Source organism: Astatotilapia calliptera, chromosome 19 (assembly GCF_900246225.1).
Source record: "Astatotilapia calliptera chromosome 19, fAstCal1.2, whole genome shotgun sequence".
Taxonomy (NCBI): domain Eukaryota; kingdom Metazoa; phylum Chordata; class Actinopteri; order Cichliformes; family Cichlidae; genus Astatotilapia; species Astatotilapia calliptera.
Window position 1 is genome coordinate 24,434,406 of NC_039320.1, and position 27,084 is coordinate 24,461,489.

Consider the following 27,084-nt stretch of genomic DNA (forward strand, 5'->3'; position numbering starts at 1 on the left):
GTCTAAAGGCAAAGAAAGATGCCCAACGGATTTACTTTACCAAACTGACCATCCCAGCCTTGCCGTAATGGTCCATTTGATTCACCTTTTATTGTTTATTTTATTTTCACTTACTGAATACGGGACAGACTTGACTGGGGGAAAGAAGGGGAGAAAGAAAGAGGGAAAGAGAAACAGCTGAGAGGAGGGACGGGGGAGAAGGGCAAAAGACAAAAACCAACAGAACGGGCAGAGAAAAAAAAAATGCATATGTGATTTTTGAAAGAAAGTGCACCGTTTTTTGTTACCAAAAAATAAAAAAATAAAAATCTGATGATAATGTGGATTCAACTGGGCTTTTTAAAATTTTAAAACCTAAAAAGCCATAGAAACTGTGTGGGAGTGATATCAATTCATCCAATAGCTAAATAAGAAATAAAATAAAACTATTCAGATCATTGATAAGTTAGGCAGCAAAAGTCTTAAATGCTTACTTTGAAAACATGTACGTTTGTCGCCAGACTGCTCAGCTCCTGACCTCTTCCATTCTCGTGTCTGCTTATTTAGTGAAAAAAAAGCTTTGTGTTACGTATTCATGTTTCTTCAGAAAAAGAAGAGCAGCAAGGTGAGAGATGATGCTCAATAAACCGGGGGCGCGTAACCACTCGTGTGTCACATAACATAACTCTGTGCTGACGTAGGACATACTGCTACAGACGCTTACAATGGTTTACAACAGAACACAACACACAATGGAGAGCAACAGTTCAAGGTTTTAATTATGGACACAGATTCAGACAGAACATTATGTGACTGTGATTTGTTCCTATCAGATCTTCAGGCCTTGATTTTGACCAGAAGATACAACATAGTTCAATAAAGTACAGTACAGCTTTAAGCTTTGGATTTAAGTGCTGATCCATAGGCTGTGTTGGTTAAATGATCTGTGGTCGTACAAGCAGGAACAGAAGTGCTTGGGTCCGTCGCTCAGGAAAGATTCAGCCTTTAAATCAGCAACTTAGCTCAGCACCACTGTTGATTCAGGTGAAGTTTAATGATGGACCAAGAAAAAATGAGAAGCACAAACCCTAGCGAGGTTAGGTAGAGGAAATATGCTTTATTAAAACAAACCTCCACAAATCAAAATATGCAAAATAGTCTGCGATGGCGGACCTCGCTGAGCTGTTGCACCTGATTGCTTTAAAGGAAGCATGCCCCCAACAGGAGCACAGAGTATTGCAAAATATGTTGACTACTCCCAGTCAGCCGTGTTTAACATTTGGACCAAGCAGAAACTAAATTGAAAGGCTATAAAATATATATCTGGAAATTTCACACATATAAAAGATGTAAGCGCAAACAAAGAGATTCTCCTCTACTCGTTTATGCTACGGGGTCACGTTAGCTAAAGTTCCAGAGGAGATGGCAAGCTTTACCTCTACAGTAAATGCACAGATGGACAATTACATTTTGGACATTTTTCTCATTTCCCTGAGCAAAAAGCCTTAAAGCTTTTCATCAGGAAAGGCATAACGGCTCAATAACACGGCCAGCAAACAGTCCAGATCTCAACTTCAGTAAAAATTCAATGTGGAAATTGAAGAATAGTGAATTTGCCCACCCACCATAAAACCCTGAATGGCTGCAACAAAGTTCAATTTCCGGGATTCAATTTTTTTTCACCCCAACATCAAATTAATCTACTTGCTCACCATTTCTCACCATTTTAGACAAAGCTGAATGGCTAAACCAACATGCTGGATTTCCTTCTTGAAAGACTTGTATAATCATTTCCATTGTTTCAACTGACAGCTCTCTTGTTAGAGCCATGCTTCCTTTCATTACATCAAGCGCAACAACTCACTGTGGTCTGCAAACACTCTCTTTTAACTGCAGACTATTTTGCAGATTTAGATTTGTCTATATTTGTTTTAGATAAAAAAAGATTAAAAGATGTTCCGACTGTTTTTCGTTTACTGGATTTGGGGAAAAATGTGTCATTACTAAAATAACTAAATTTATTCAGAGTAAATTTCATGCATCAAGAATGTTCAGTTATTGATCAAAAAAGGAACAGTTTTGTGATTTATTTAGTCGTTAATAGTAAATCAGTCAAGTGAGCATCTTCTAAGTGTGTTGATTGCATCATTTTTGCCAGGGGTTGTACAGCTCATGTGATTCCTCTCTATCAGCAACATGTATTTAGGGCTTTAAAACATAAAGCCCCTATAAACGCCTGTTAACATTCAACATGAAGGCAATTTCAAAATCACCTTCGCTGAATACACTGTTGGCATAGAAACAGTGACTTGTCAACACTGGTCCAGTGGAAAAGCTGCAAGAGTTGACCCTGCTGCTTTGTAGACTTACAGTGAATATTACTGCTGTGACTCCATTTACTGGCCTGGTTCCTTTAAAAATGGGATTTACTACTTCTAGTCCATGATGTAAAGGGGGGAAAAAATCCTGACTAAGCTAATCAGAAACAAAACTTGTATGCAAAGGCAAAAGCACCAAAAATAAACCATTTAGCAGCAAACTAAGAGGAGTTTTACAGTTTAGTAGCTGCAACTAGGGGCAATACTTCAAGAGCCAGATACAGTTGTGGTCAGAAGTTTACACAGACTCATCAGAGGGATGAATGTTATGGTAATTATGTGCTTTAATGGTTTCCTTGAGCTGTTGTTTTTCCAGGTGGAATAACTGTACAGCATATATCTTTAGTGACTTTAAAAAACAAGAATTGGGTGTACAAGTTTGACACCAGGTGTATCTCTCTAATACACCTGCGGTCAAAATTTCACATATAGGTTCAAATATATAAGCACATTTGCAGTAATATTTGGTTAAATATTCCTTAGCAAGCTGCACCTTGATCAGATGGTTTTTGTAGCCATCAACAAGCTTCTGGCATAATCCGGGCAGGATATTTGACCACTCCTCTTGGCAGAAATAGCAGAGTTTATTTAAATTCGTTAGTTTTCGGAGACGGAGCTGGATTTAGGCATAGTACAGAAATTTTCAATTGGGTGAGCCTGGAATTTGGAAAGGCCATTCCAGAAACTAGGCTGCTAATGCTAGGCTGCTTTATCCATTACAAAACCAGTTTTGATATATTTCTGGGATCACTGACCTGTTGGAACACTACACTGTCTACCTGTTGAGTTGAAGTTGAAAAATTTGAAGGTAGTACTGCTTGCTTCATTATTCCATCAACTCTGCACAATGTTCCAGCACCACTGGCATCAAAACAGCACCAGAGCATGATGCTATCACTTATATGCTTGATAGCTGGTACAGAGTTTTTATGGTTGAAAGCCTCACCTTTACTCCTATAAACATTTACCTGGTGATTTATACAAATAGCTCAATTTTCATCTTATCTGATCACAAAAATTTCCTCCAGAAGGCGTTTGGCTTTTTCACGTGGGCAGCTACAAATTAGAGTTTAGCTTGAAGGTTTTGGAGCAGGAGCTTCTTTCTTGGTCAGCACCCTTTCAGTACAGGTGATGTAAAACGCGGTTCACTGTAGACAGTGATGCTGGTGTTTCCACATATTTCAATTCATGACAGGCTTGAGCTTTGTTGGTTCCTTCGTTGTTCCTGAAGGTCCTAACCAATTTATTCTCATCTGAGGGTGATTGATTGAATTTTCCTCCAAACCTTGGCTGGTTTGTGTCAGTGACATATGTGAATAACTTGTACTTATATAAAACTATTTAATTGATGATCCTGGAATCGCCAGTTGTTTAGAAATAGCTCCAAGAGACCTTCCCAACATATGTAAATTCTCTATTTTAGATCTTCACAGAGTTGCTTGGACGTTCTCACTGCTCTGAATTATGATCAATCCGATGAGTGCTGTCAAACAAATCATTTTATGTTGGCAAAGAGAAAGAACCAGCTCTAGTCGATTCTGAATACTAAAGAAAGGCATCACAGAATTTTCAGCACCAGTTATTAAAGATGGGTGTATGTATATATTTGAGCCTCTTTGTTTACAATTTGACTGTATGTGAATTAGAGAAAGTCCAAAATAATTTCAGACTTGTGCACGCAATCCTTATTTTGTTAAAGTCATTAAAGAAGTATGCTGTACAGTCATTTCACCCTGGAAAAAATGGTTGCAATAAATCAATCACCACCTCTGCACCTCTATAAACTGGCAGGACATATATTTATATATACCTTTATAGCCTTATTCATATTACTCAGTTTTGTCTTAAAACTTGTTATGAGATGTTTTCTAGAAAAGAAGACAAAACTAAACCACTTCAGGTGTTTCCCTTAGTCTGGCTGGCCCTGATGATGCTGTCTTTTATAATTTCATTAAAACCTGTGAACTGAATTTCACAGGTTCATACAGCTCAACTGCCTTTATCTGAGCCTTAGGCCTCTGAAGTGTCCTTGCATACCTGCAATGTCTGTTTTGTAGAAAATGTTCCTGTAGTGTGATAACAGAGAACTCAATAATAGAGTTTGAATGACAGCTTTTTTTTCATGATTTGCAGACTACAAGAGTAAAACAGTCATCACACACACCTTTAACACGTTACTAAATCGGTTTTGTGTGGATTTCTTTTCCAGCTATGTTGTTAAAATAGTTGGTCCGTAGACATATTAAGTTAAAACCCCTCCATAATAACTTATGAATTTCCATCTTTGTCTTATACTGTATTTAAAATTACCGTATACTTACATAACAGTTTGAAAAGACTGGACGCTGAACACGCCGGGAGTGAAACGATGAATGACTACTTGTGTTTTGGAGATGTAAACCACATTAAATAAATTATTTAGTGAGGGTGGATAATTACAGTGATCGACAAATGCGTGGCAACTAATGCTTGCTTGACATGTTCTGATTAGCCCTCATTTTAGCTGAAACCACGGAAGAGGAGGATGACTGGGTCCTGGGGGAGGAGAAGAGCAGGATGAAGATGAGGTGAAGTTTATAGACACGGATGAAGTGAAGTGACGACATGCAAGAGGGATGACTCAATCACCCACTGGCTGCATGCTACCAGAGGTCAGACAGCATGCAGAGGAGATGGGGAAAATGTATGAAAAAGAGACTAAATCCTTGTGACATTATCTGTTTCTTTCTTCTTCTTCTTTTAAGCAATTAATCATTGAGGACCCACTGAGACAGCATGATGACAAGAACCGCATGCTCAGATTTCTATCTTACTGCAGCTCAATGACAGATAGGAGAGCATGCTGGATATGAGAAAATCTCCAGTCAGGTACAAAAAGAACAAATGTTTGATATGAATCATGCTGACATATTTTCACAGTAAAGAGCAGTTGGGTCTTACACACATGGAGTGTGGCTGGTATGGATTGACACAAGACTGATGGAAGTTCAGGACAAGCTATTATATTTGCTCCTGTCAGGTCTATAATTTTGCTCCCCATATCTGAAAGTTTCCATTCCATGTTGGTCTATTTGAAGATGCATGGTTTGCTTCTGTGAGACAAGCCCACTACCTGATACACTCATTTTGCATAAATCATCACATCTAAAGAGGAACAGACATCAGCAAAGAAATCTGGACATCCATGGTTGCAACACCACTAAGGCGAAGATGGCTCATTAGGGCCTGTCCCAAGTCTCCACTCATTTCATTTCATTGTTCCCTCATGCTCACGGTCAAATGCCATCAATTGTTGCACTTCACTTGCCTGCCAATCAAACACATTTTTCCAAGCTGTTGGAGTCTTCTAGTCCTGCAGCCAACCAACCATGCCAAGGCAGGTGTCTATCTCATTGGACACGAGCCCATGTGGGCTCTTGAAATGCAACATTTTCCTTCTAAAATCAGAAGAGGTCCCCAAGTTTGCCGTTTTTGATCGTTGGCATTGAAAATGCTGCCTGTGGAGGACATTTTTACAAATTCCCAATTTAAAACATTAGATTAAAAAAAGTAAGTTGCATTACATCAGTGTAACTTTGATTAGATGCAGGTATGGTAATACTGTAAAGTCAGCATGGCATGTAGTCTACAAGACTGTGGAGCTCTCCTTCTGCTGCTTTTTTTAATCTAAATAAATAAAATGTGTTTTACTTACCAAAATACACTGTCTGCATCCTTCAAGTTTAGCAAAATTGTTAAACACAAGCGGCCTTCCTCTTCACTGCCTTTGTTGCCGTGCGGCTGCTGCCAACTGCATGTTGGAGGCTGGGCATGTGTATCCTTATGTAAGTGCACAAACTGATACAGAGCATGACGCCAAAGAGAAGAGTCACTTTCACCTATACATAAAGCAAATACGCATCCAAGTCATGGTCATTTTTTTTGCTCAAAATCAGCAAAAATGTTGACAAATCAACCAACTAGGCATCTTTTGCAAGGTTCGAGATGTCTCAGTCATTTTGCTAATCCCTTGTAGCTGTGAAACAACTAGTCAGCCACTTGCCAGACGAGTTATTCTGAGACAGGTTTTTTTTCCCCCTCCCCTTCCACACAATGAAATATGAATAGAAGTGGTGGGGATAGTTGGCAGCTGTCAACAAATTCCACAGCTTCCCGCCACCATCGATCAATCAGTCCCATATCTGAAGCACAACTGTGCTAACCCGTTGGCTAGAACTGACATTAATCCTAAACCTTCCAGTCAGCGCGAGGGAATAACAGGATATAAGGTGGTGGGAGCGAATGCTGATACAGGCACTAAAGAGGAAAGATGCTAATGAGTGTATCTGTGGCTCTTTAACGAGCCCGATTTGATGTCCTAATTTACAATGAGCTGTGTCTCAGGGGCGAAGGATAATGAGCAGGACCGGGATTCCCAAGGCAGAGGCTTGTGTAACCCATCTCATGCAGGGGACAGTCACTCCCACAGAGTGTGAGTAAGAGACAGACAGTAGCACAGAGAGCAGGAAGGACATATTCCATGTCTGTAGGAGAGAGGAGGGTGCATGTCATCCCTGCCTGATATGATTGTTTGTACACACCAATCATTGAATCGCTGCGTCCAAGTGAGAAAAGCTTGTGTTCTCTGTGACAAACTGACCTCGGGCAACAAGAGCACTCACAGAAAGAGGAAATGGAGAAGGAAAGCATGGCGGGTGGGGGAGAAGCAGCGGGTTTGGAGAACAGATACCAAATATTGTAGACTGTGATAAAACAATACTCTATTTTCTCACTTTCCTTTCTGTGCTTAAATTACACAAAATTTTGCATTGAAATTTTTATGCTGAGCAGCCCTGGGAAAAAAGAAGAAAAAGTCTGATTCTAGTGCACTCTGAAGCAAATTAACAAATGTGGAGCTCAGTGACCTCAGTGCAGAGACCATGCACACACAGTATGCAGTGCGCCCTACCACCCCCACCTCTTACTGCTGCGTCTGCATGGCTGCATTAGTCAAGCTCTGATGGGTTTTTCCGCCATGAGAAGCAGAGCATGACATGCGCTCAACAATGGCAGGCAGATGACGAGCCAGCTCCATTTGATGATGGCCTCTGTCGCAGCGGCCGCTTTTTTTGATGTGGAGGAATACAAGGGCAGCGTGATTCATTATGGGTGCACAGGTGGCCCGAGATCTAATGAGTCACATTTTGTGCAGTTCAAACGGCTCTCTGAGAGGAATGCACATGCTTAAAAACAAGCGCGTATCAGAGCTCTCGTTGCCACTTTTGCTGCAGAGGTATCAGCTGCTTTTCCTCATGTCGGGAGGACAGATTTCATTCTACAAATTTAAAAGGAGCACCACAATAAGCTTCTGCAACCCTACCAATAACCTGCAGTGTCTATTGCTGATATTTGGATTATACATCTGCTCCTAGTTTCTAGTTAAACCTTTAAACCTCCCAGCATTAAATTCTGCTTAAAAACATTTTAAAAATACAATCACTGAATAAACACGGTTTTTAATCAATCAGATTTCAGAGAACTGTGCATCACAGTTTTAAGTGTTTCTGCTGGCCTCTCTAATCAGTCTTGGTTATTAACACTGCCCCCCTCTGGCTAGTTGGCACTCTGATTAGGACATTGTTTTGCATTGTACTGTACTTTCTAAAGGATCTAATTTATCTATGGCACTGGAAAAGTCTAGAAATTAGAAATCATATTCTGTCTTTCTCATAACAATCATTTAGACAAAATATTAATAGTTCTTCCTTCTATGGATATTATTTGGGAAGCATGTTCTACCTTGTTTAAGCATTCTAGTCAATTCATCACAGGAGCCACAACAATCCAAATTGTGCCTGATCTATTAACTGCTTGCCACTGAGCACCATTTGAACGTTTGACCTTCTAGCACAGCTCCTGACATTATGTTGACATTTAAAGTAATCCCTCCCGCAGTTCTTAATCCCAGTTGTCGTGGACTGGCCTGGCCATTCTCTGAGATCAAGCCCCTCATAGTACATGCTGCTCTCACCACACCCCGGCAGAAAAGGCGTTGAGAAAGGAACAACTTTGACACTGCCAGTCTGCGACATCCTTGTGCTTCGGAGATCACGGCTCAAAGCATGTAGCAATACACAAACTGAGGCATTAAGTTGAATGTACACTGTCATTACACTTTGACAGAGCTAAGGATTAGATTTTCCTAAAATAAATAAATACCAGGCAATATTCAGAGAATCCAGATTAACAACACATACAGCTGTTGTGAAGGCATCTCACATCTGGATGAGGAAAACACTGGGTTTCATGGACACACAGAAAAAAAATGATGAACTCATCTGATTTCCTTTTATTAAGCATGTTGTTCCCGATTTTTCCTGTAACCCTTCACTTTCACAGCTGAGACAGCTTTTAATAAAATGTTTGGCGTTACATAATCTAACTGCAGAGAACGTGTCATTCGGACAACAGGCCCCGACAGATAAAAGTGATTAAATGAGAGGTACAAGATGACAACCCATTTATTTAGTAATACATTCTGCAAACTAGAAATTTTATTCAAACTTCAAAGGCTAAAAAATGAAAGAAAGGAGGGAGGGAGATAGGTGGGGGGGGGGGGGGGGGGATTTGAGTAGCAGGGAGAAAAATGCATCTATTCACAAGCAAGGAATGCAATTTGTTCAATCGACAACACAAATAGAACAATTTAGTTCAGGGAGCAAAGCTTTTTTTTCCTTTTCTTTTTTTTTAAACACATTTCTTTTTTTTCCCGCCATTCCTTTGGAGCTAGAACATAATACAAAATATACAGTTATTGAACTTTGTAAAATCACTCACAGAGGCCTCTGAGAAGCATTTGAATCAACACTGACAATACTTAACTACAGCACTCTAAAGCTATTCTTGAATGTAATCATAAATAGAGCAGACATTAATGTATGTATGCACATTTTGAATGCTTACGAGGTTACCATGTTAAAACACTTGCATTTGTTGAAAGTATGACATCATCTGCAGTGGAAATTAAATAAGCTTTCATGACACAGATTTGATACAGTAACATGGAGAGAAGAAAAACCAAACAAACCCGCAAAGGTTGAAAAGTTCTAACTGGTGACAACCTGGCAAAGTCACTTTGCTGATAGCTTAAGTACCTTAAAATGGACAGATTTCATTTTCTGAGAGTGTAATGTTAGCAGCATTACTTCTCCTCGTAGTGTTTTGTTGGACAAGTACTTTAGGGGGGCAATGTGAGTTTGGGTAAGGCAAATCGGTGAGCTTATTTATGAGCTGAGAAAAAAAAAAAAAAGAAGAGAGAGAGAGAAAAAAAGGTCGAAGCGAGGCTCAGCACGTCCTGTAAGGGGACGAATAAACCACCACCACTAAGGGTCACACAGTAAACGCCACAACTGAGGTACATAAATATGCACAAGAGGGCGCAAGCTTTTAAAATCTCTTCAGCTTCTGCCAGGTAATCCTCTGTACAAGAATATACAGGATGCATTCCAGGCAACCAAAGTAACTCTGTAAATAGCTCTATAATCTTTTTTTTTTTAATACAATAACAATTTTCTGAAAAGAAGAAAACAAAAGCTGATTATATAGAGGATCAGTGCATATGACTCGTCATGTATAGTCACACTTATTTTCTCACACACCTCACATGTTTAAAACCCTGAACTCAATACAATTACAGATTTGAGCTAAGTGAGCATCACACAAGTGCACGAGAAGCTGAAATTACACGGGTGAGTGTTTGAGGGCATTGGCTGGGGTTGAGGGGGAGCTTTACAGGACAAGGCCGATAGTGTTCCTACTTACTAAAACAGGTTGTCTTTTCCAGTAGTTTCTTCAATCGTTACTCTTATTTGTTAACATCAGCACAATTCAGGCAAATACTGTACATGAGTATAACCTTATACCAATCAAACAGACCAGTGTTAAAGTAATGGGCTCTAGGGGAAAAAAAAAACAATAAGGAAAGGCTCTAATTAAAAGTAACTGCTGAACTAAAGACAAAAACACTTACTATTGAGATCACGAGGTATTTAAGGTAATGGAAAAATAAAAAACAATATATGCTTGGAATAATTTTTGTTCAGGTTTTGGGGGAAATAACAGGGGTGCAATGGAAATTTGCAATCACTGAAAACATGCACATGAGGACAAATTATAGACGGGCCACTCTTAGTATCTCACAACATTTCAGCTACAGCTATTCTGAATATTGAAAGGTGCATTTCTACTGTAGGAAGTGGATAACAAGCAAAATTTAAGGAAGGGCCACGACATTAGCTTTAAATTATTCATGTGAAAACACAGGGGCATGAGTTTTGTCAACTGTCTCAACATACAAAGAAAAATGTTTGTTCATCGCTAGGCTTGAAGAGAAAATTACCAAAGTTAGAAATACCTACCAGGATTGCAACAAGCAGTTGGGTGCTGACAGTTGTTAGGTAAGAGACACTTAGTGCACTTAAAAAAAATACAAGCTATGCAGAGCAAAATAAATAGCTTACAGATTAAATATGAGCTGCTCCACACCAAAAAAAAAAAAAAAATCAAATCCACATCCACATCCACTGAATAAATTGAAGTATTTTCAACTGAGTACAGCAGGTTTACAAGTATTATGGTATCATACTAGCAGAAATACAACTCTTAATTTTAAAACCAAAAAGATGGAAATGAAACATTTTTACTCTGCTGCTTGTCTTTTGTTGCAACTTGATTTTAATAAAGGGAAAGAACATTCAGTGAAACCACATCTTCATGCAAACACACAGATTTCCTACTTGAGTTAGCTGCCACTTCAGCAAATCTTTTGATGGTTGTCATACTTTTGTAGGATTACTGGTTAAAGGTACACTATGGAGTCTCTCAGTAAACGTACATTCAACACGTCTTAGCAAATTCATTTTTGCTTTAAGGCCTATCAAACTTTTTCATAAAATCATATTTTCCTAGGCTTCATTCCCTAAAATCATCATCTGGTTTTGGAGTATTTTAATGGTTCTTTGGCACTCTAAAAGGCCCTTCACATGTGCGACAGCATCACAGCTGCACTCGGATATTGTTGTTTGCACAATTCCCTACGCGACAGGCAAAATGCAGCGAAGGAAAACTTGCCTGTTCCACACGATAAAAACAAAACACAAAAAAACCCCTGCAGAATTACAGGGTGTGCAGCGATCAGCGAAACACAAATTTCAGGCCATTCACTTGGCCACAAGCATAAACGAATGCAAATTTCTATGTGAAAGGGCCATTATGTCACATTACTATGACACCACTTGTTGATATACAAATTACTGCCCCCTGCAGTCAGCAAAAGTGCATTTCACATCACCTCAAGGACATTTCTTGCACTTTTTTTCCCTCTAAAGTGTGCACTTGCAGTGCGAGGACCTGCTTATAGATTTCTTTTCAACCAATGATCATAAACTCCACAGAGCACCTTTAAAAAGCAACCAACCAAAACTAAGAAAAATAAACTACAGTTAGTCCAATAAGTAAATATTTATAGCTAGTTTTACTTGTGAAGCGGGCTTTGTAAAACCTCGGGGTTCTTTGGCATTATTTGCCACATTAAGCACATTAGAAAGTAGCTTAGGATTATTATCAAAGTTAGTCTTTTTCCCACTCTTAATAATTAGCCAAATCTAAATGTACTGAAATGGTTAGGATTGTCATCATGATAAATCAAGGAGTATAAATTTAGTACATAATTACTTTGTATTTCATATATTTGGAACCATTCAGTATTAATCACAGGAACACCAAATGGATTAAATGGAAAACTTGGTCAAACACAAACATTTAACCAACCACCTGAAGACAAACAAGAAGGAAAAAAAAAAATACCTAGCTCAAGCAATGATTTATTCCTTAAAAATTTAAGCTGAAAATATATACACACATACATAGGTTTCCAACAATGCAACACACACACACAAAATGCCAGAAAATAAATTTGAAATAAAACTATTTCTCTTCGAGAAATATATCAACTATGTGTGTTAAATACAGATTTATTCAGCGACTATCTTTACAGGGGAGTGGAGCCAGGGTGTTAACCCACAGATCTAACACAATAGCAGCAAACTGTATTGTGCTGTGCCTTGCAGTGTCGTGGTGAGAGTTTTTAACTGGAGAAGAAACTAATGGGAATAAAAAAGGTGCCGCACAACAAGAAAGCTTCGTTAGCAGATTTGTTCTTGTTCTGAATGCCCAAAAGAAAGCCTCGTAAGTTTTAGAGCCAGCAGTTTCTTCTATTTTCAAATTGCCAATGCAAAATTTTGTTCAGTGCTTAAACTGTTCACAACAAACAGATCTTAATCAGATGTAAAATGAAGAAGCTCAAACATATTTGCAACACATACAAAAACTGCATCTAATGGGGGGGCTTGGCATAGGCTGACTAAAGCTGAAGGTGTAATTTAAAAAGAAAAGAAACAAATATGGCACCCACAGTGGTCACTGGTATTCATCTACATTTACAAATTGATATTTAAATATGACACGATGGGATGTGTAAACCTGAATAACCTCCAAACATTTCAACTGAATTACTAGTTTCATCTCAGGTTCTGATAGATACATTTTAAAATCAAACAGGGTAAGATGTAAACTCTGTTGTCCAATGGTGTTTGGAATTAGAAATAATGAAGCCTGTGTTGAGCTGATATGAAACACTGGCTGGGGAAAAAAGGGGGGGAGGGGGCTGAAAACAAGTAAGGGGAGAGCACTTCTTTTAAACTCCAGCCTAGTTTGACCAAAACACCATGCCAAATTGAAATCTGAGCTGCACATCCAAATCTGCATTTTACCAACACATGTGCACACAAACACCCAAGCACGCTTGCAAGTATCTACAGACAAACACGTTAACATGGGACCCATCAGATACCTCTCAAAATTGAAGAAAAATAAAATTCCACTTCATACTTGATTGAGAAACACCTTGCCATTATTATTTGAGCATGTACAGAAAACTACTTACAAAAGTAAAATATAATTAAAACAAAAACAAAAAAAAAGCACAGGGGAAAATAATTAGGACTCAAATGGTTTGATATAGAGCTTACTGTGCTGTCAACTATACAATTTACCCGTTTCTTAAAAGGAGCATAGACTAATTGGAGGAGGAGGAAAAAAAAGAAGAAAAAAAAAAGAGAGAAATAAAAGCGCAGAGACATTGTGCCTGGAGGACAAGCGATAATATTCACTGAATAGACATTTGTTAGAATTCCAGAAGAGCAGGAAAAGGCAGATAGTGCATAAAAGGTTCTCTTTTTCCATTTCTTTCATTTTTTAACTTAAAATCAAGCTGCATTAAATACAGGCTGTTTGTACAGGACAATTGCACTTCACAAAAACAGAAATATACAAATACACACAAGGAAATGTGAATCAAATTAATTACAGCAAAAAAAAAAAAAAAAAAACAGAAAGGGAAAAAAAAGGTGGGGGGAATCTTACTACTTAAGCCGATTATTTAACAAAATGGAAGAAAACTTTGTGGACTCACTTGTTATGGATTACTTTAGAGGAGAATATTTAGGTGGGTGAACATAAAGGGGAGACAAGACAGCGGGGATCCTGAACTCCAGAGTGGACCGGTGCTGCACTGTTCCAGGTTTGTGTGCATGCATCTCCTCTTCCTCCTCCGCCTCCCATGAAATTCCCTTCTTAGAAACCAAAAGCTCAGAGTGACGGAGAGTGACTGCTGAGCTGAGCTGCTGTGGGTCTTGAGAGGATGGTGGTTTGTAAACTCTATGCTGTGTTAGTGGTAGGAGGTTGTGTTACCACATGTCGTCTGTGGATGCAGAGTCCTTGATAAGAGAGGAGAGGACGGAAAAACCCTTCAGACTCTGGCTTTACATCCATCAGAACTCCATAAGACCAAGAGTGCATAGAGATATGTAAAAATTGATGCCAATATAATTACAGTGAAATAAAAGATATGTAAAAAGTATCAAGTACATAAAATAACAATATAAAATCTTCACAGAAAATTCATTACTGATATGGCTGACAAGTGTCATATGTGATTTTGGTTTATAAGGCCAGCTTGTTGTCCTGTTGTTGTTATGGGTCAAGTTAAACTTCAACTGAGGAAGATTCACTTTACAACATCACAATACTGATGCAAATTATGGAACTTCTAAGAATCCTAATCAAAGTTTAAAACTAATCTAAAATCAAAGCTAGGACTTCATTTATGAATGTCTTCTTCGCTAATGGAAGTAACATCTGCCAAATTTAGTGAGCAACACTGCCATTAAACGAATCTCAATCATGAAAGATGATAAGCTCTAATGTTAGTTTCTACTCTGCTGGTTTTCCCATTTATCACAGGTGATGGCTATAGTGTAGCCTTCCACATTTTATACCACTAGCTCCATTTCTTATTTGCGATACGATTAAAACATTCTTCCACTATGCATTCATACAATATACTTTTGTCCCCCTTGCAGTATGTATGTGAGTGGCGTGGGCTGCAGCATTGCGCAATACACACAAGCCGCTGCGCTGCACCACATAATGAGTGCAACAAGTGTGGAAAGCTCTATGCATCTAAGATAAGAAACAAGGGCAGTCTGCTAAAACATCTACTGAAAGTACATAAGATACGGACGAAACACAGCACACTGACTGTGAGGATCAAAGTGTTTTGTAATGTAAAATGGGTTCGACATCCCTTAACTAAAGTGGGCCAGACCAGTGAAACTCCTCTTTCTATCAGTATAACAACATGTAACGCATTTAATCCCTGAGAAGTCTTAATATGAGGAAAAGAAGCGCACCTTCAACAGTAAGCTTCAGTTTTGCTACATAACAAATGTGTAAAATTACAGAAAAATGTATGCTAGCTCAGTGCCTAGACAGGAGATATTTCTACAGTAGGTAGTGAAAAGCAAATACTTTTCTGTCATTTAATTGTTTATCTATTACTTTGACAGAAAAGGCTTTAAAACTTATGAAAATACACTTGAGTTTAAAATCGATGCACTCCTTCACACTTTTCAAAAAAATCTCATTCAGTGGGTCAGATTAGAGACCATCTGGGCCCTATGTTTTGACACCCCTACTCTAGTGCCTAGTGTACTCTAGTGTGCCTGTGTTTTGATTGCCCAATTGTATGGTTCAAATGTTTTCACTAAAATTAGTTAGAGCAACGGTCCCCAACCTTTTTTGCGCCACGGACCGGTTTATGTCCGACAATATTTTCACGGACCGGCCTTTAAGGTGTCGCGGAAAAATATAACAAAATAAAACTGGTACCGGTACCGAAAAAAAAGAAGATTTATTCATAACACACGTGAAAAGACCCAGGAAAACTTAGTTAAAAGATAAAAACGATAACAAAGTAACGCTGAAAACCGATAAAAACCCTGAAAACCATACATTTCACACCTGAGCCTCAACGCTCGCAGCCCGGAACCAAACGACTCATGGACCGGTACCGGTCCGAGGCCCGGGGGTTGGGGACCGCCGAGTTAGAGTACAGGTAAAGTACTTGGTCACAATACCGATAAGAGTACCATTAAAATATTTATCCATTCACATTTCTGATATTGCAATATTTTAAGTAATCTACTACGAAAAACTAGAGTACTGCATTGCAGTTATGAAGCAGTCTGCCACTTCATAGATGAGTTTTTGTTGTTCCTAAACGCTCTCACTTTTTAATAATACGACTAATAGTTGATCGTGAATTATATAAGTAGGAAGAAGTTTCACAAACTGACTTGTTGTAACGATGTCATCCTATTACAGTACTACATTTGAATATAATGACCTCTTCAGAACGATCCATTAGGTTTTGCAAGGTCAAAGGGACCTTGAACTTTGAAAAAATCTAAATGTTTTTCTTTCACTTCAAGAGAAATCTGACCAAGTTCCTACAGGGGGGAAAAATATGTACAATACACACACTTTTGTTTATAACATGTAGAGATTTGATTTTTCTTTAAACTTTTATTTTTAAATGTTTAAACTTAAGGGTTAATTATTAGATTTTACACATTTCTTTATTGATATGATGCACTAAGAATATATTGTGACTACTGTATTAAATAAGTCTGTTATGCCGTTATATTTTTGTCAATATTACTAATGGCGGCTTTCTGATATGGTTTTATCTTAGCAAAACCACACAAAATTGGGTAATTATGTGAGCCATACAGAAATTTTTCTGAAAATGAGAAAAATGCCTCGAGGATGCCAAAAGCAGTACAAGATGTCTCAAATTAGATTTCCCCTGCTATTTAAAATGCCATTATTATTATTATTACAGTTAGTGTTTACAAAAATTACCCACATGATCTAGCTCTGACATATAGCTCGTCTGCCATCATCCTCCCTGCTGTGCACCACAATATAGTAATAATAAAAAATAAATGAATAAATAAAACAAGTGCAGATTTGGATTCAAAGAAACTAACAGCAGTAGTTAAATGCGATAATTTCGTATCCGGATACAGTCATTAGCATTACAATAGAACATGGCTACCAGCTGACAGCTAAAAGTCCACATCAGCCTCCGATGACAATTTTGTAAAAAAAAATAAAAATAATAATAAAAAAAAAGAACATACTTCATCCACCTCCTTTGTGCCTTCCATGTTTTGCAAAGTACACTGCAAAACATACAAGAAAAAAGTTTCCACTAAAAGTTGGAAACACCAAACTTGTTTCATAACTTGAAGCACTGTTGAATACAACCAGGCTATGAAGGTACTTGAGGAAGAGATGCTAACAGCTCATAATTTGTGACCGAAAAGTAAACAAATGACTCAACCGTGCATCACTGGAGCACCCTCTAATTTGCACTCTATATGACGGGAAGAGCAAAATGATGGATGGAATTCACTGATTAGGGTTTCTCAATGAAAAAGCAGGGCTTTAAGAAGCTGACTAAAAAGCTCAACCAATTCAACTCAAGTCAATTATATGGCAATATTATTCAGCCTCCTAAAGGGTTTCAAGGTTAAGTTACTTTAGTTATTGTGCAAGTGTTAAGCAGTTTTGTTATTGCTTTTACTAACGATATCCATGGCAACTCATCTGCTAGTCATTTAAAACAAGAGAAAAATATTTGACTCATCAACTAGTCCACTTTAAATGGACAAAGGTAAACATTTCCCAAACAATTATTTCTCATGTATGTTAGGAACTACATGAAACTTTAATTCATAGTCCTATAAAACCACATTTCAAATGTGTCTTACATGTGTTGCACTTTGGAAACATCGACAGATAACATTTTTGAACTCGCAATTTCCAGTGTACACTAATAAAATAATAAAAATACACTATCTGAATTTGATGTGTATTTATGTAGTCATGCAAATCCTTGATGTTGCATAAAATTTTCATAAAAACCACCACATAGGGTGCGTCCTATGAGATATTTTTTATATATCTCCATTGTTGCACCATGATCCTGGATCCTGCTGCAACAATAAAAACACTCTTCTGTATTTTTTTTTCCTATATTGTCAAGGATATTATTACAAACTTCCTTACCATCCTTACTCTCTAACATGACTACTAGCAGGTTCAATTAAAAGGCCCTAATGGAACACTCAACTCCTCAAACTTTGTTATATTTTATTTTGCTATAGTTTATAATATTAGAATGTTCAATTGCAGATCTTAGTCTTCATAAAGGTTGACATCAAACAGTGAAAATTTTCAGTCAAATCATAGTTAGCCTGTATATGAAAAATTAAGAGACGGGATTTTTTTTTTTGAGAGCTTCAAACTGATGGCTGTTGAACAAAAAAATAAATGTTTTAAAAAAAACACTGAATATTAGCAGTTTGGATCACGACCACAAGGATGACTTAAACAAAGAACATAAGCTACATGAGCTATAATAAAAAATCTCTCTAGATAAGAAATTTATCTTAAAAAATAAAAATAAAAAAAAAAGTCAGTGTGAATATCAGAAACAAATTCAGTACATGAAAGCATAAAAAGAAAAAAATAAATCAGGAGGCTGTTTGCATGCAGTTAACTGATTGTCATCTTCAAGAAACTAGTTTGAGATTATTTGAGCTTTTTCACATGATACGTTATCTTGCTGGCTACACTACCGTCATTAAAGCGGTGGACATCAGTAAAAATGCTAAACTGGCTGTGGTGTTTAAACAATGCTCGGGTTCATCTTAAGGCACCCAAAAGGTGCCAAATAAATATCCCCAAACCATTATGTCAACAGCAGCAGCCTGAATCGTTGATACAAAGCAGGAGAGATCCCTGCTTTCGTGTTTTTTTAAAATTGCTGAATTCTCACCTACCATCTGATTATTGCAACATTGTTGCAGGAGAATCATCAGACCAGACAACGTTTTTGTCCAGTTTTGGTGAGCCTGTGTGAGTTAAAGCTTCAGTTACCCATTCTTAGCTGACTTGAGTGGCACATGGTGTGGTCTTTAGGTCTTCAACAGCAGTATGCGGTCATACTGCTGTTGAAAACCTGCGCCATGGTTTGAGGTGCCACCTTTGTCCTAAGTGGGGTTTTTTTTGAGTTGCTGTTACCTTCTTATCAGTTCATTCTCCTCTGATTTCTGGCATCGACAATGCATTTTCACCGAGAGAAACTGGTGCGCATATTTTCTCTCTGACCATTCTCTGTAAACTTTGAAGATGATTGTGTGGGAAGATGACAGTAGATCTGCAATTTCATAAATGCTCAGTTGCAGCCATGCGACTGATTAGACATTTACATTAACAGGTGTACCTAATAAAGTGGCTGACAGTGCATATTTTCCTTTAAGACATAATAAATTACCTTCCACGTAAGCCTATATGACTTTATTATATTTAGAAGTGTGAAATAATGTGTTATAGTTACTGCTGAAGTTTAGTATCACTGTATTTTTTCCCATCAGATTTGGCAGTGTCACAGTATGAACCTGGCACAGGTTTCCAAAGAGTCACTTAGTCCATAGGTTCATCATGTCTCTATTTTCTCACTGTTCTGTAGTGACAGAGGTTTATTCAGGTGCTAGCAGACCATTTTGCTACCAGCCAGCTAACCCTACCCAGCATGCCATTTGGCAGTGTAATTATGTAAATGTATAATCATTGTGTTATAAAATGATGGGGCAGTTAACCTGGTCCACTCTCAATCCATTCTATGCAGCACTCTTTATGACCAATCATATTAAATTTTGCAGTGCTACAGTAGTTTAGCTGCATCTCAACAATTGATCAGTATAGGCATACATGAAAAAAGACAAGATATTAAAATGGGTATAATTACAATTTTACAATCTATCAAACAAATCTAACAACACACAGCAACATTAGAGTTGCTTAACACAAGGAGTGACGGTCTTTGGAAGGCCAGGACAGACCTCAGATTTTATCTTCATCAACTTTGTCCCCCTTGGAACATTACTGGCGGTATCCCTTGTTTCTCTTCTCTGAAATGACTGGTTTCTGTCATATTTCAGGCCTATTTCTAAAATGACGTGGAACCTGTTCTAATGATTGTTAAACCACATCTTTATCGATAAATATTGAGGTGCGAAAACTCGTAATTGAGGGTACCCGGGGGGTGGGGGGTAATTTTGTAAATAATCTAAGTTAACTTCACATCTTCCTCCCTGAGTTTTGAATACATCTGTATACAACTGCAATGATAACAAGTTGTGAAAATCTTAAAGTGCAAATAGCACCAAAGGTGATCTATTCCCTTAAAAAAAAGCTTGAACGAACAAAGTGTAGAATGTCACTTTAAGTTGACTGTAACAGTTTCTAAGAAGCCTAGTGCCCTCTGAACACAGAAATCTTTGTGTAAACTGGTTGGAAAAACAAATCTCAATTTAATCAATTAGCAAAAGTGAGTCAAAAGGTTTGAGGGTTGTTTTTTTTTGAAGAAATTACCAGTGAAAGTAAATTAAGTAATTAAAAAACCTTCCTTACACAAACATGAAATACAGGAACCAGAGGACAAGTTTTACTGTCAAGGACAAGATGATGTGCACTAATACGTGTAGCTGACTCAATGAGCCTATTTGATAAAAGGCACAATATCTGAGTGGACAGGGGCAAAAGCTCTGAGTCCTGTTTGTATGAAAAGGACTTATGAGAAATGTTCATTTTGAATCAGTTTGAAGAGGACCATTTTTATGCCACACTTATTAGTGACTTCTTTTTTAGTTCAGTTGCATTAATTGGTGAAATTAGCTCATGGTTTTAGTTAAGATAAACATTGATGACAATTGTCTGAACTGCTTGAGTCAATCCATATTTTTTTCTCCCCTGACTGCATTTTGAAAAAGATCTCTTGGCAATATCATTGTTTTACCTTTCTGAATATTTATAGCATGCATGGGATTAGTACAAGTGTGCTTAAAGAAAACAAAAGCATGCATACTTCAAAGAAAGCACATCTGCAGGAAGTTAAAGCAAAATACTTACTGTGTCATCACTTCGATACGGGATAAGTTTGTTGTACACTGCTTCAATAACACTTCGTCTGAGGGGGAAGGCAAAAAAAAATCAATGCTAGTTTTCATTCAAAATGAAAAAATATATACATATGACACCCAGTGTCACAATAGCATAGTTTCCATTCTAACCACAAATATCACTTACTTGCTCGCCAGCTCCCCACCAGGAGGAAGGTTAGGGATGCTCTCAGATGCTAACGTCCGCATCACATGGACCAAATCCGGGACACCTTCATCCCCATGCTTTTTGATTATCTCTGTTGGAAAACACAATTTGATTAGATTACAGCTCTGTTTAAACAACACCAGAATACTTCTAAAAATACACAATTGATATGAGCAATTAAAATATTATATATCCATGTGTACAAGGAGGATAACAAACTAACAAGATTAATATTGTCCAATTTAGACCAAATCACAGCTGTTTAAGTGTGAATATATGTAAAATAAAAGCTTTGTCATAGTAATACTTCTTCCCTGATGTAACACAGAGGCCACAAAACGGTCATCCCAACTAAATAAAATATTGCTAACTTTGATGCTTATTTTTAATAGTAAGCGTAGAAAAAAATTTAATAAGCCTACTTTCATCTATTACATTCAGCCTAAGCTTTGCACAAAATATAAATATAATATAATATAAATTATGTTTGTCTCTGCCTTCTGCTGTTAATGACATTACTAGGGTATCAACCACAAAAGACAATCATCTTTTATTATTACTGGCCCTGGACTTTATGAGCATCTTATAGGAATTCACAGTCAATTTTGTTTAAGGAGCAAATGTAACAGCTATGTAAGTAACTCTTCAGAAATACAAAGTTACGTCATGTTAAGATATACAGTGGGGCAAAAAAGTATTTAGTCAGCCACCGATTGTGCAAGTTCCCCCACCTAAAATGATGACAGAGGTCAGTAATTTGCACCAGAGGTACACTTCAACTGTGAGAGACAGAATGTGAAAAAAAAAAAATCCATGAATCCACATGGTAGGATTTGTAAAGAATTTATTCGTAAATCAGGGTGGAAAATAAGTATTTGGTCAATAACAAAAATACAACTCAATACTTTGTAACATAACCTTTGTTGGCAATAACAGAGGTCAAATGTTTACTATAGGTCTTTACCAGGTTTGCACACACAGTAGCTGGTATTTTGGCCCATTCCTCCATGCAGATCTTCTCGAGAGCAGTGATGTTTTGGGGCTGTCGCCGAGCAACACGGACTTTCAACTCCCGCCACAGATTTTCTATGGGGTTGAGGTCTGGAGACTGGCTAGGCCACTCCAGGACTTTCAAATGCTTCTTACGGAGCCACTCCTTTGTTGCCCGGGCGGTGTGTTTTGGATCATTGTCATGTTGGAAGACCCAGCCTCGTTTCAGCTTCAAAGTTCTCACTGATGGAAGGAGGTTTTGGCTCAAAATCTCACGATACATGGCCCCATTCATTCTGTCCTTAACACGGATCAGTCGTCCTGTCCCTTGGCAGAAAAACAGCCCCATAGCATGATGTTTCCACCCCCATGCTTCACAGTAGGTATGGTGTTCTTGGGATGCAACTCAGTATTCTTCTTCCTCCACCTTCAAACAGGTGCCATTCATACAGGTAACGAGTGGGGGACAGAAAAGCTTCTTACAGAAGACGTTACAGGTCTGTGAGAGCCAGAGATTTTCCTTGTTTGAGGTGACCAAATACTTATTTTCCACCCTAGTTTACGAATAAATTCTTTACAAATCCTACCATGTGAATTCATGGATTTTTTTTTCACATTCTTTTTTGCCCCACTGTATTAATTAGAGATATAACAACTGGCAACCAGACAAGTTCATTCTACCATCTAAAACTGAAAGGCTATCATTAAAATTTGGTAACATGATGCTCAAACAGAACAACATAAGCCCAGGCAGGAATCATGCCAACAGGTGCTACACCAATGGTGATGGTGTAGCTGGCAGCACTTGCCTGTTTTTTTACCTTTACTTGCCACTGGGATACTACATTGGTGGACTGGGACCAAATTTGAATCTCGACTGCAATTTCACCGACAGTGACAACAAAATAACTGGATAAACTGACTATTCTTTTGCATTTGTTTTCACTGCAAAACTCATCTTTTTTATTGTCTTTGTTATAAATCAGACGCTCCTATTTAATTTGTGGCTGTGCATTTTTAACCCCTGTCTAAAAGCTCAAGGTTATTACTGAGTTTATAGTCAAGGCAACACAATGAGAGCCCTCAGTCAACAATCTATTTCAAAGTTAGTAAAAGTCCCAAGGTTTCCATAGTTGATCCTATGGCTGGATTACCGTTTCCTGCAGGTGCTTTGCACTACAGGTATTTTAGAATTCCTCCCCTGGTATGTTTTAAGTATCAGGCAACAGTCTCCCTGTTGCCAACCAAGGCCACTGCCACCTTTGACTCTGTTCGACCCCATCTGCACACACAAACACCCCGTAGTGGATGCAAAAAGACAGGGACTGATAGTTGTCCTTTTGATATCATCTTTATGGACACCATAAATCACTTACTAAACTATTATCAGATGAACCTCCACCACTTCCAACTTTTCAAAAATGCATTTGTTTCTCCATAGTGTAGTGGTTAAAGCATCTGCTTAACATGCAAAATATCTTCAGTTGAAAACCAGGCTGTTAATTTAAATCTTGCCTGGGAAAAACTTACTTTACCTGTCAGCAACACCCTTCATGAAGTTTCACACCCTGTTTTACACTTAAAAGTTTTTTGGGGGGTTTTTGGTTTTGTTTTTTTAATCTAAAGGTTGAATACTTCCAGAACATTAGGGGGTAAAAAGGAAATGATGATCACTGGCAGCATTTGAGAGACTTGACATCACTAGTAAGATATTGTTTTATTGATACATGTGCAAGATGCGCAAATAAACTTAAGATGTCAATGGCAGTCTCACTGTAATCAATGAATTTGAAGTCCTTCATTTGGTGTTTCAATGCTTCATTATACAGTATGATTCAAATATCTACCTTAAATATATCAGATATTTAAGACCCAATCTACAGACATTACAAACAAAACACTTCCCGTTTTTGCTCTTTGATTTTGCATTTTTCATTGCCTCTAAATATAAGTAAGATATATGAGCATTTGTAAACTTGATGTTTTACTCTATAATAATGTCAACCAAAAGTGCTTTTACTACCTTCTACTCTGGCCTCCAGATATTTGTCCAGCTCAGCTTCTCGTTTCACTGCTTCTGAAGATACCTTTGGGGCCCCAGGAAAGCAGACTAGCACAACACTCATATTGTCCCGGCTTCCCTGCAAAGAAATCAAAGATAACAAACAAGAATTTATGTAAATCAACCATTGTACCAAACAGTTCAACAAAGTGTCAGAAGAGGGTTTGTTGATGGTATACCTTGTACAAGCAGGTGTCAACAATTTCATTGCTGACTTTTTCAAGATCATCCGTAACCTCTAGCCTTGACCTCACAAAGTCACACAGTTCTTCATTGGCCATGACATCCCAGATGCCATCACAAGCTAATATAATGAATTCATCTTCCCCCTCGCTTCTCTCTATTGCATAAACTTCAGGCTCCGGAGAAACAAGCTGCTCTGTCGGGCCTTTTCCATGCACGCATTTGTAGTCGAAGTCTCCCAGAGCACGGGACACTGCTAGGGACCCATTAACTCGCTGGATCATGACTGAGCCACCGGCATTCTGGATCCTTTCCTTTTCCAGTGGGTTGCTAGGTTTGTGATCCTGTGTGAAGAAGTGCACAGTGCCACCCCGGCTGAGGAGCCCACGCGAGTCGCCGCAGTTGATGAAGTAGATATGGCTTGGAGAAATCATTACCCCCACTGCAGTGGAGCCACTTCTGTCCACACCGTGCTTCTTCTCGGAGATGGTTCGCATGTGTTCGTCAATCTGCAAGAACCCAGTGCGGATACCATTCTTCACGCTGTCCACACATGGGTCATCCTGAAGAGCACTCTGGAAGTCTGAGTTGCTGGTGATGTGCTCCAGCAGGTGCTCACAGCAGTACTTGGCCACCTGAGAGCCAGCATGCCCATCATAAACAGCGAAGAATGACCACAGGTCGAGACCATGAGACAGACCAATTACCGCTGTGTGTGCATCCTCCATCTCAACCCTCCAACCCTGCATGCTGCTCAGCCCATACCTCAGGTTGTTACCTTCACCATGGGAATTATACTTTTCCATCTTTGGTTTGTCCAGAAATGCACCCATTGTGTCCCTTTAAAAGCCTGTAACACAAAAGAAATGACAAATTCGTTGATTAAGAAAGTGCAGTCCAATCAAAGCCCCAATTTGGAAACTAAAACAATACATGTTGTCTAATTATGACAATGTGAAAACATAAAACGAGTACAAATCTGACAAATTTTCTGAAAAATAGTTTTCTAAGAAATAACCAGAAAGAGGCACCAATTCTATCAATAAACTAACAGCACGTCTTAGATCCATTTGTGGCAAAAGATTAACATCTTGGAGTTGAGTTCAGCCCCTACTAGTCTAAAAATAGTAGACTTGTGTGCACATTTTGGCCACACATTAGGAACACTGCTGGTGTGGATCAGACTGAAACGCCCTCAGGCCAGTGGCTGTCTAGAGTTTACCAATAAATGTAACGAAACGTTTTAAGTTATTTACTTTCATTTTGATAGTCCACTAAACCACTGTGACCTCCGCAATGCAGACCACTTCACCATACTAGCTACCTGGGGTAGTAAAGAGTTGCAGCTACACGCCTGTAGCGCTAGCCCCAGCTAGCAGACTCGATAACCATCACAAGACATAAAATCGGTCAAAACCAACTCTAACGCTGTAATGAACTACTTTACACCATAGTCACGTTTATTAAGGCTCAATAATGCTGCTGGGTTTAGTGAGAAACTTTGCTCTGCAGCCAGTACCGACTACAACTGAAATAAACAAACAGCCTAGCCTACTTACGGGCCTTGACCCTTGTCCCTCACAGCTAACTGACAGGCCTCCCTCCCTGCCGTGGTGCGCTAATATAATATTGAGGCAGGCAAAGCCCTTGGCCTTGCTAATTGCTACATGCTAACACAGCTAAGAACTACGGCTGCCCAATGTTCCTCAACAGCTGCTGGCTACAAAGTAAACATTTAATGACTTACCAAATACCAAAATACTAGTCGACACCAGCGGAAGATACAACAGGGACGATGACCGACTGGCCGCAGTTCGCACCAGAGAGGGTACACCGACGAAACTAGGGGGTATACGGCGGTTTAGCTAAGGTAGCTAGCCAGTTAGCAGCGAGCAATCGTCACTCAAGATTCGGTGCATATAAATTGTGTAGGTGCGGAGATCCCTCTTTGCGTACGTCCGTGATGCATTACATTATCTCAGCTGGCGAGAATATTCAAACGGATTTTCTCGTGGCTTTTTGGGGGGTGGCCGGTGGTTTATGCGGCCAAGCCAGGGGAAGGGAAGCTGAAACGTCTGCCCCAGCCTCTCCACTTGACAGCCTGACAACTTGCTAGCTAACGTTAGCCTGAGCGGCACGGAGCGACGGAGACAGGACCCGGATGTTGCAGGTTGCGCATTCGAAAACATGACATCATTCCTAAAGATCTGTGGCTGGCTGCTCCAGCTGCTACATAGAAACATGCTCGCAAAGCATGTATACCACAACACGGGCTTCCAAATCTGATATAAACAAGCCCGTACAAAATGACAATTAATTCAGTGCAATCCTGCAAACGTGCTGCATAAGTGCTTCTGTCAAAATATGTCGTTATTGCACAAATTCCTGCTTCTTGTGCAATTTCAGTCTGTAGAAGGGAAATGTGGCACCGTTAATGTTGACCATTGCTTGATTTTTGTTTTTATTAATTTTAATTTATTTTATTTTACCCCCCTCCCCCGCCATGTTCTCCGGCGCCACCAATAGGTCGAATTATAGGTGTGTTTATGCACTTTAATCGCTTGCTTTATTTATTTATTTATTTATTTAATTATAATAATTTACAACTGGAAGGTTTCCACCACATTCCTACAGCAAATTATAAACAATTATAAAGGTTAACATGCATGCATAAATTGTTATGTTTAGCTGTTAAGTATAATTCGTGAGGTCTGTCCAAAAAGTTAGGTTACAATATCATAAAAATGAGTGAAATCTTTTTCTTATTTGATTTGTTGTTCCAAAGAATTTTCGAGGAAATTTATAACCTATAATATGTGCAACCACAAAACAAATGAGTTCTACTTTTCAGATGATTCCTGTGAAAAAGTTTAT

The 27,084-nt window shown here is 38.6% G+C and overlaps 1 protein-coding gene across 4 annotated transcripts; it reads right to left on the reverse strand.

The window, feature by feature from the left end:
• Window positions 1-740: 740 nt before the first annotated feature.
• ppm1aa (protein phosphatase, Mg2+/Mn2+ dependent, 1Aa) lies at window positions 741-26,425 on the reverse strand. Of its 4 annotated transcripts, none has more exons than XM_026151213.1 (6): window positions 25,958-26,423; window positions 24,207-25,060; window positions 23,989-24,106; window positions 20,955-21,066; window positions 20,778-20,835; window positions 741-1,011 (listed from the first exon to the last, which is right to left on the reverse strand). In XM_026151213.1, the coding sequence occupies exons 2-6, from the start codon at window positions 25,041-25,043 to the stop codon at window positions 1,003-1,005; spliced, it is 1,134 nt and encodes a 377-aa protein (XP_026006998.1). In that variant the 5' UTR covers window positions 25,044-25,060; window positions 25,958-26,423; the 3' UTR covers window positions 741-1,002. The 4 variants fall into 4 exon arrangements, with proteins under 4 accessions (XP_026006998.1, XP_026006995.1, XP_026006996.1 ...); XM_026151210.1 differs by lacking the exon at window positions 741-1,011 and adding an exon at window positions 1,019-4,892 and having other exon boundaries at window positions 25,958-26,424; XM_026151211.1 differs by lacking the exon at window positions 741-1,011 and adding an exon at window positions 13,783-14,170 and having other exon boundaries at window positions 25,958-26,421.
• Between the last annotated feature and the right edge of the window lie 659 nt (window positions 26,426-27,084).

Excerpts from the sequence above, each read along its gene's own strand:
- ppm1aa (XM_026151209.1), bottom strand. The coding sequence starts at position 25,043 with ATGGGTGCATTTCTGGACAAACCAAAGATGGAAAAGTATAATTCCCAT. Across the intron at positions 20,836-20,954 it reads GGTGGGGAGCTGGCGAGCAA|ACGAAGTGTTATTGAAGCAG; the intron begins GTAAGTGATATT and ends CTTCCCCCTCAG. Across the intron at positions 16,982-20,777 it reads CGTATCGAAGTGATGACACA|TGTACTTTGCAAAACATGGA; the intron begins GTAAGTATTTTG and ends TATGTTTTGCAG.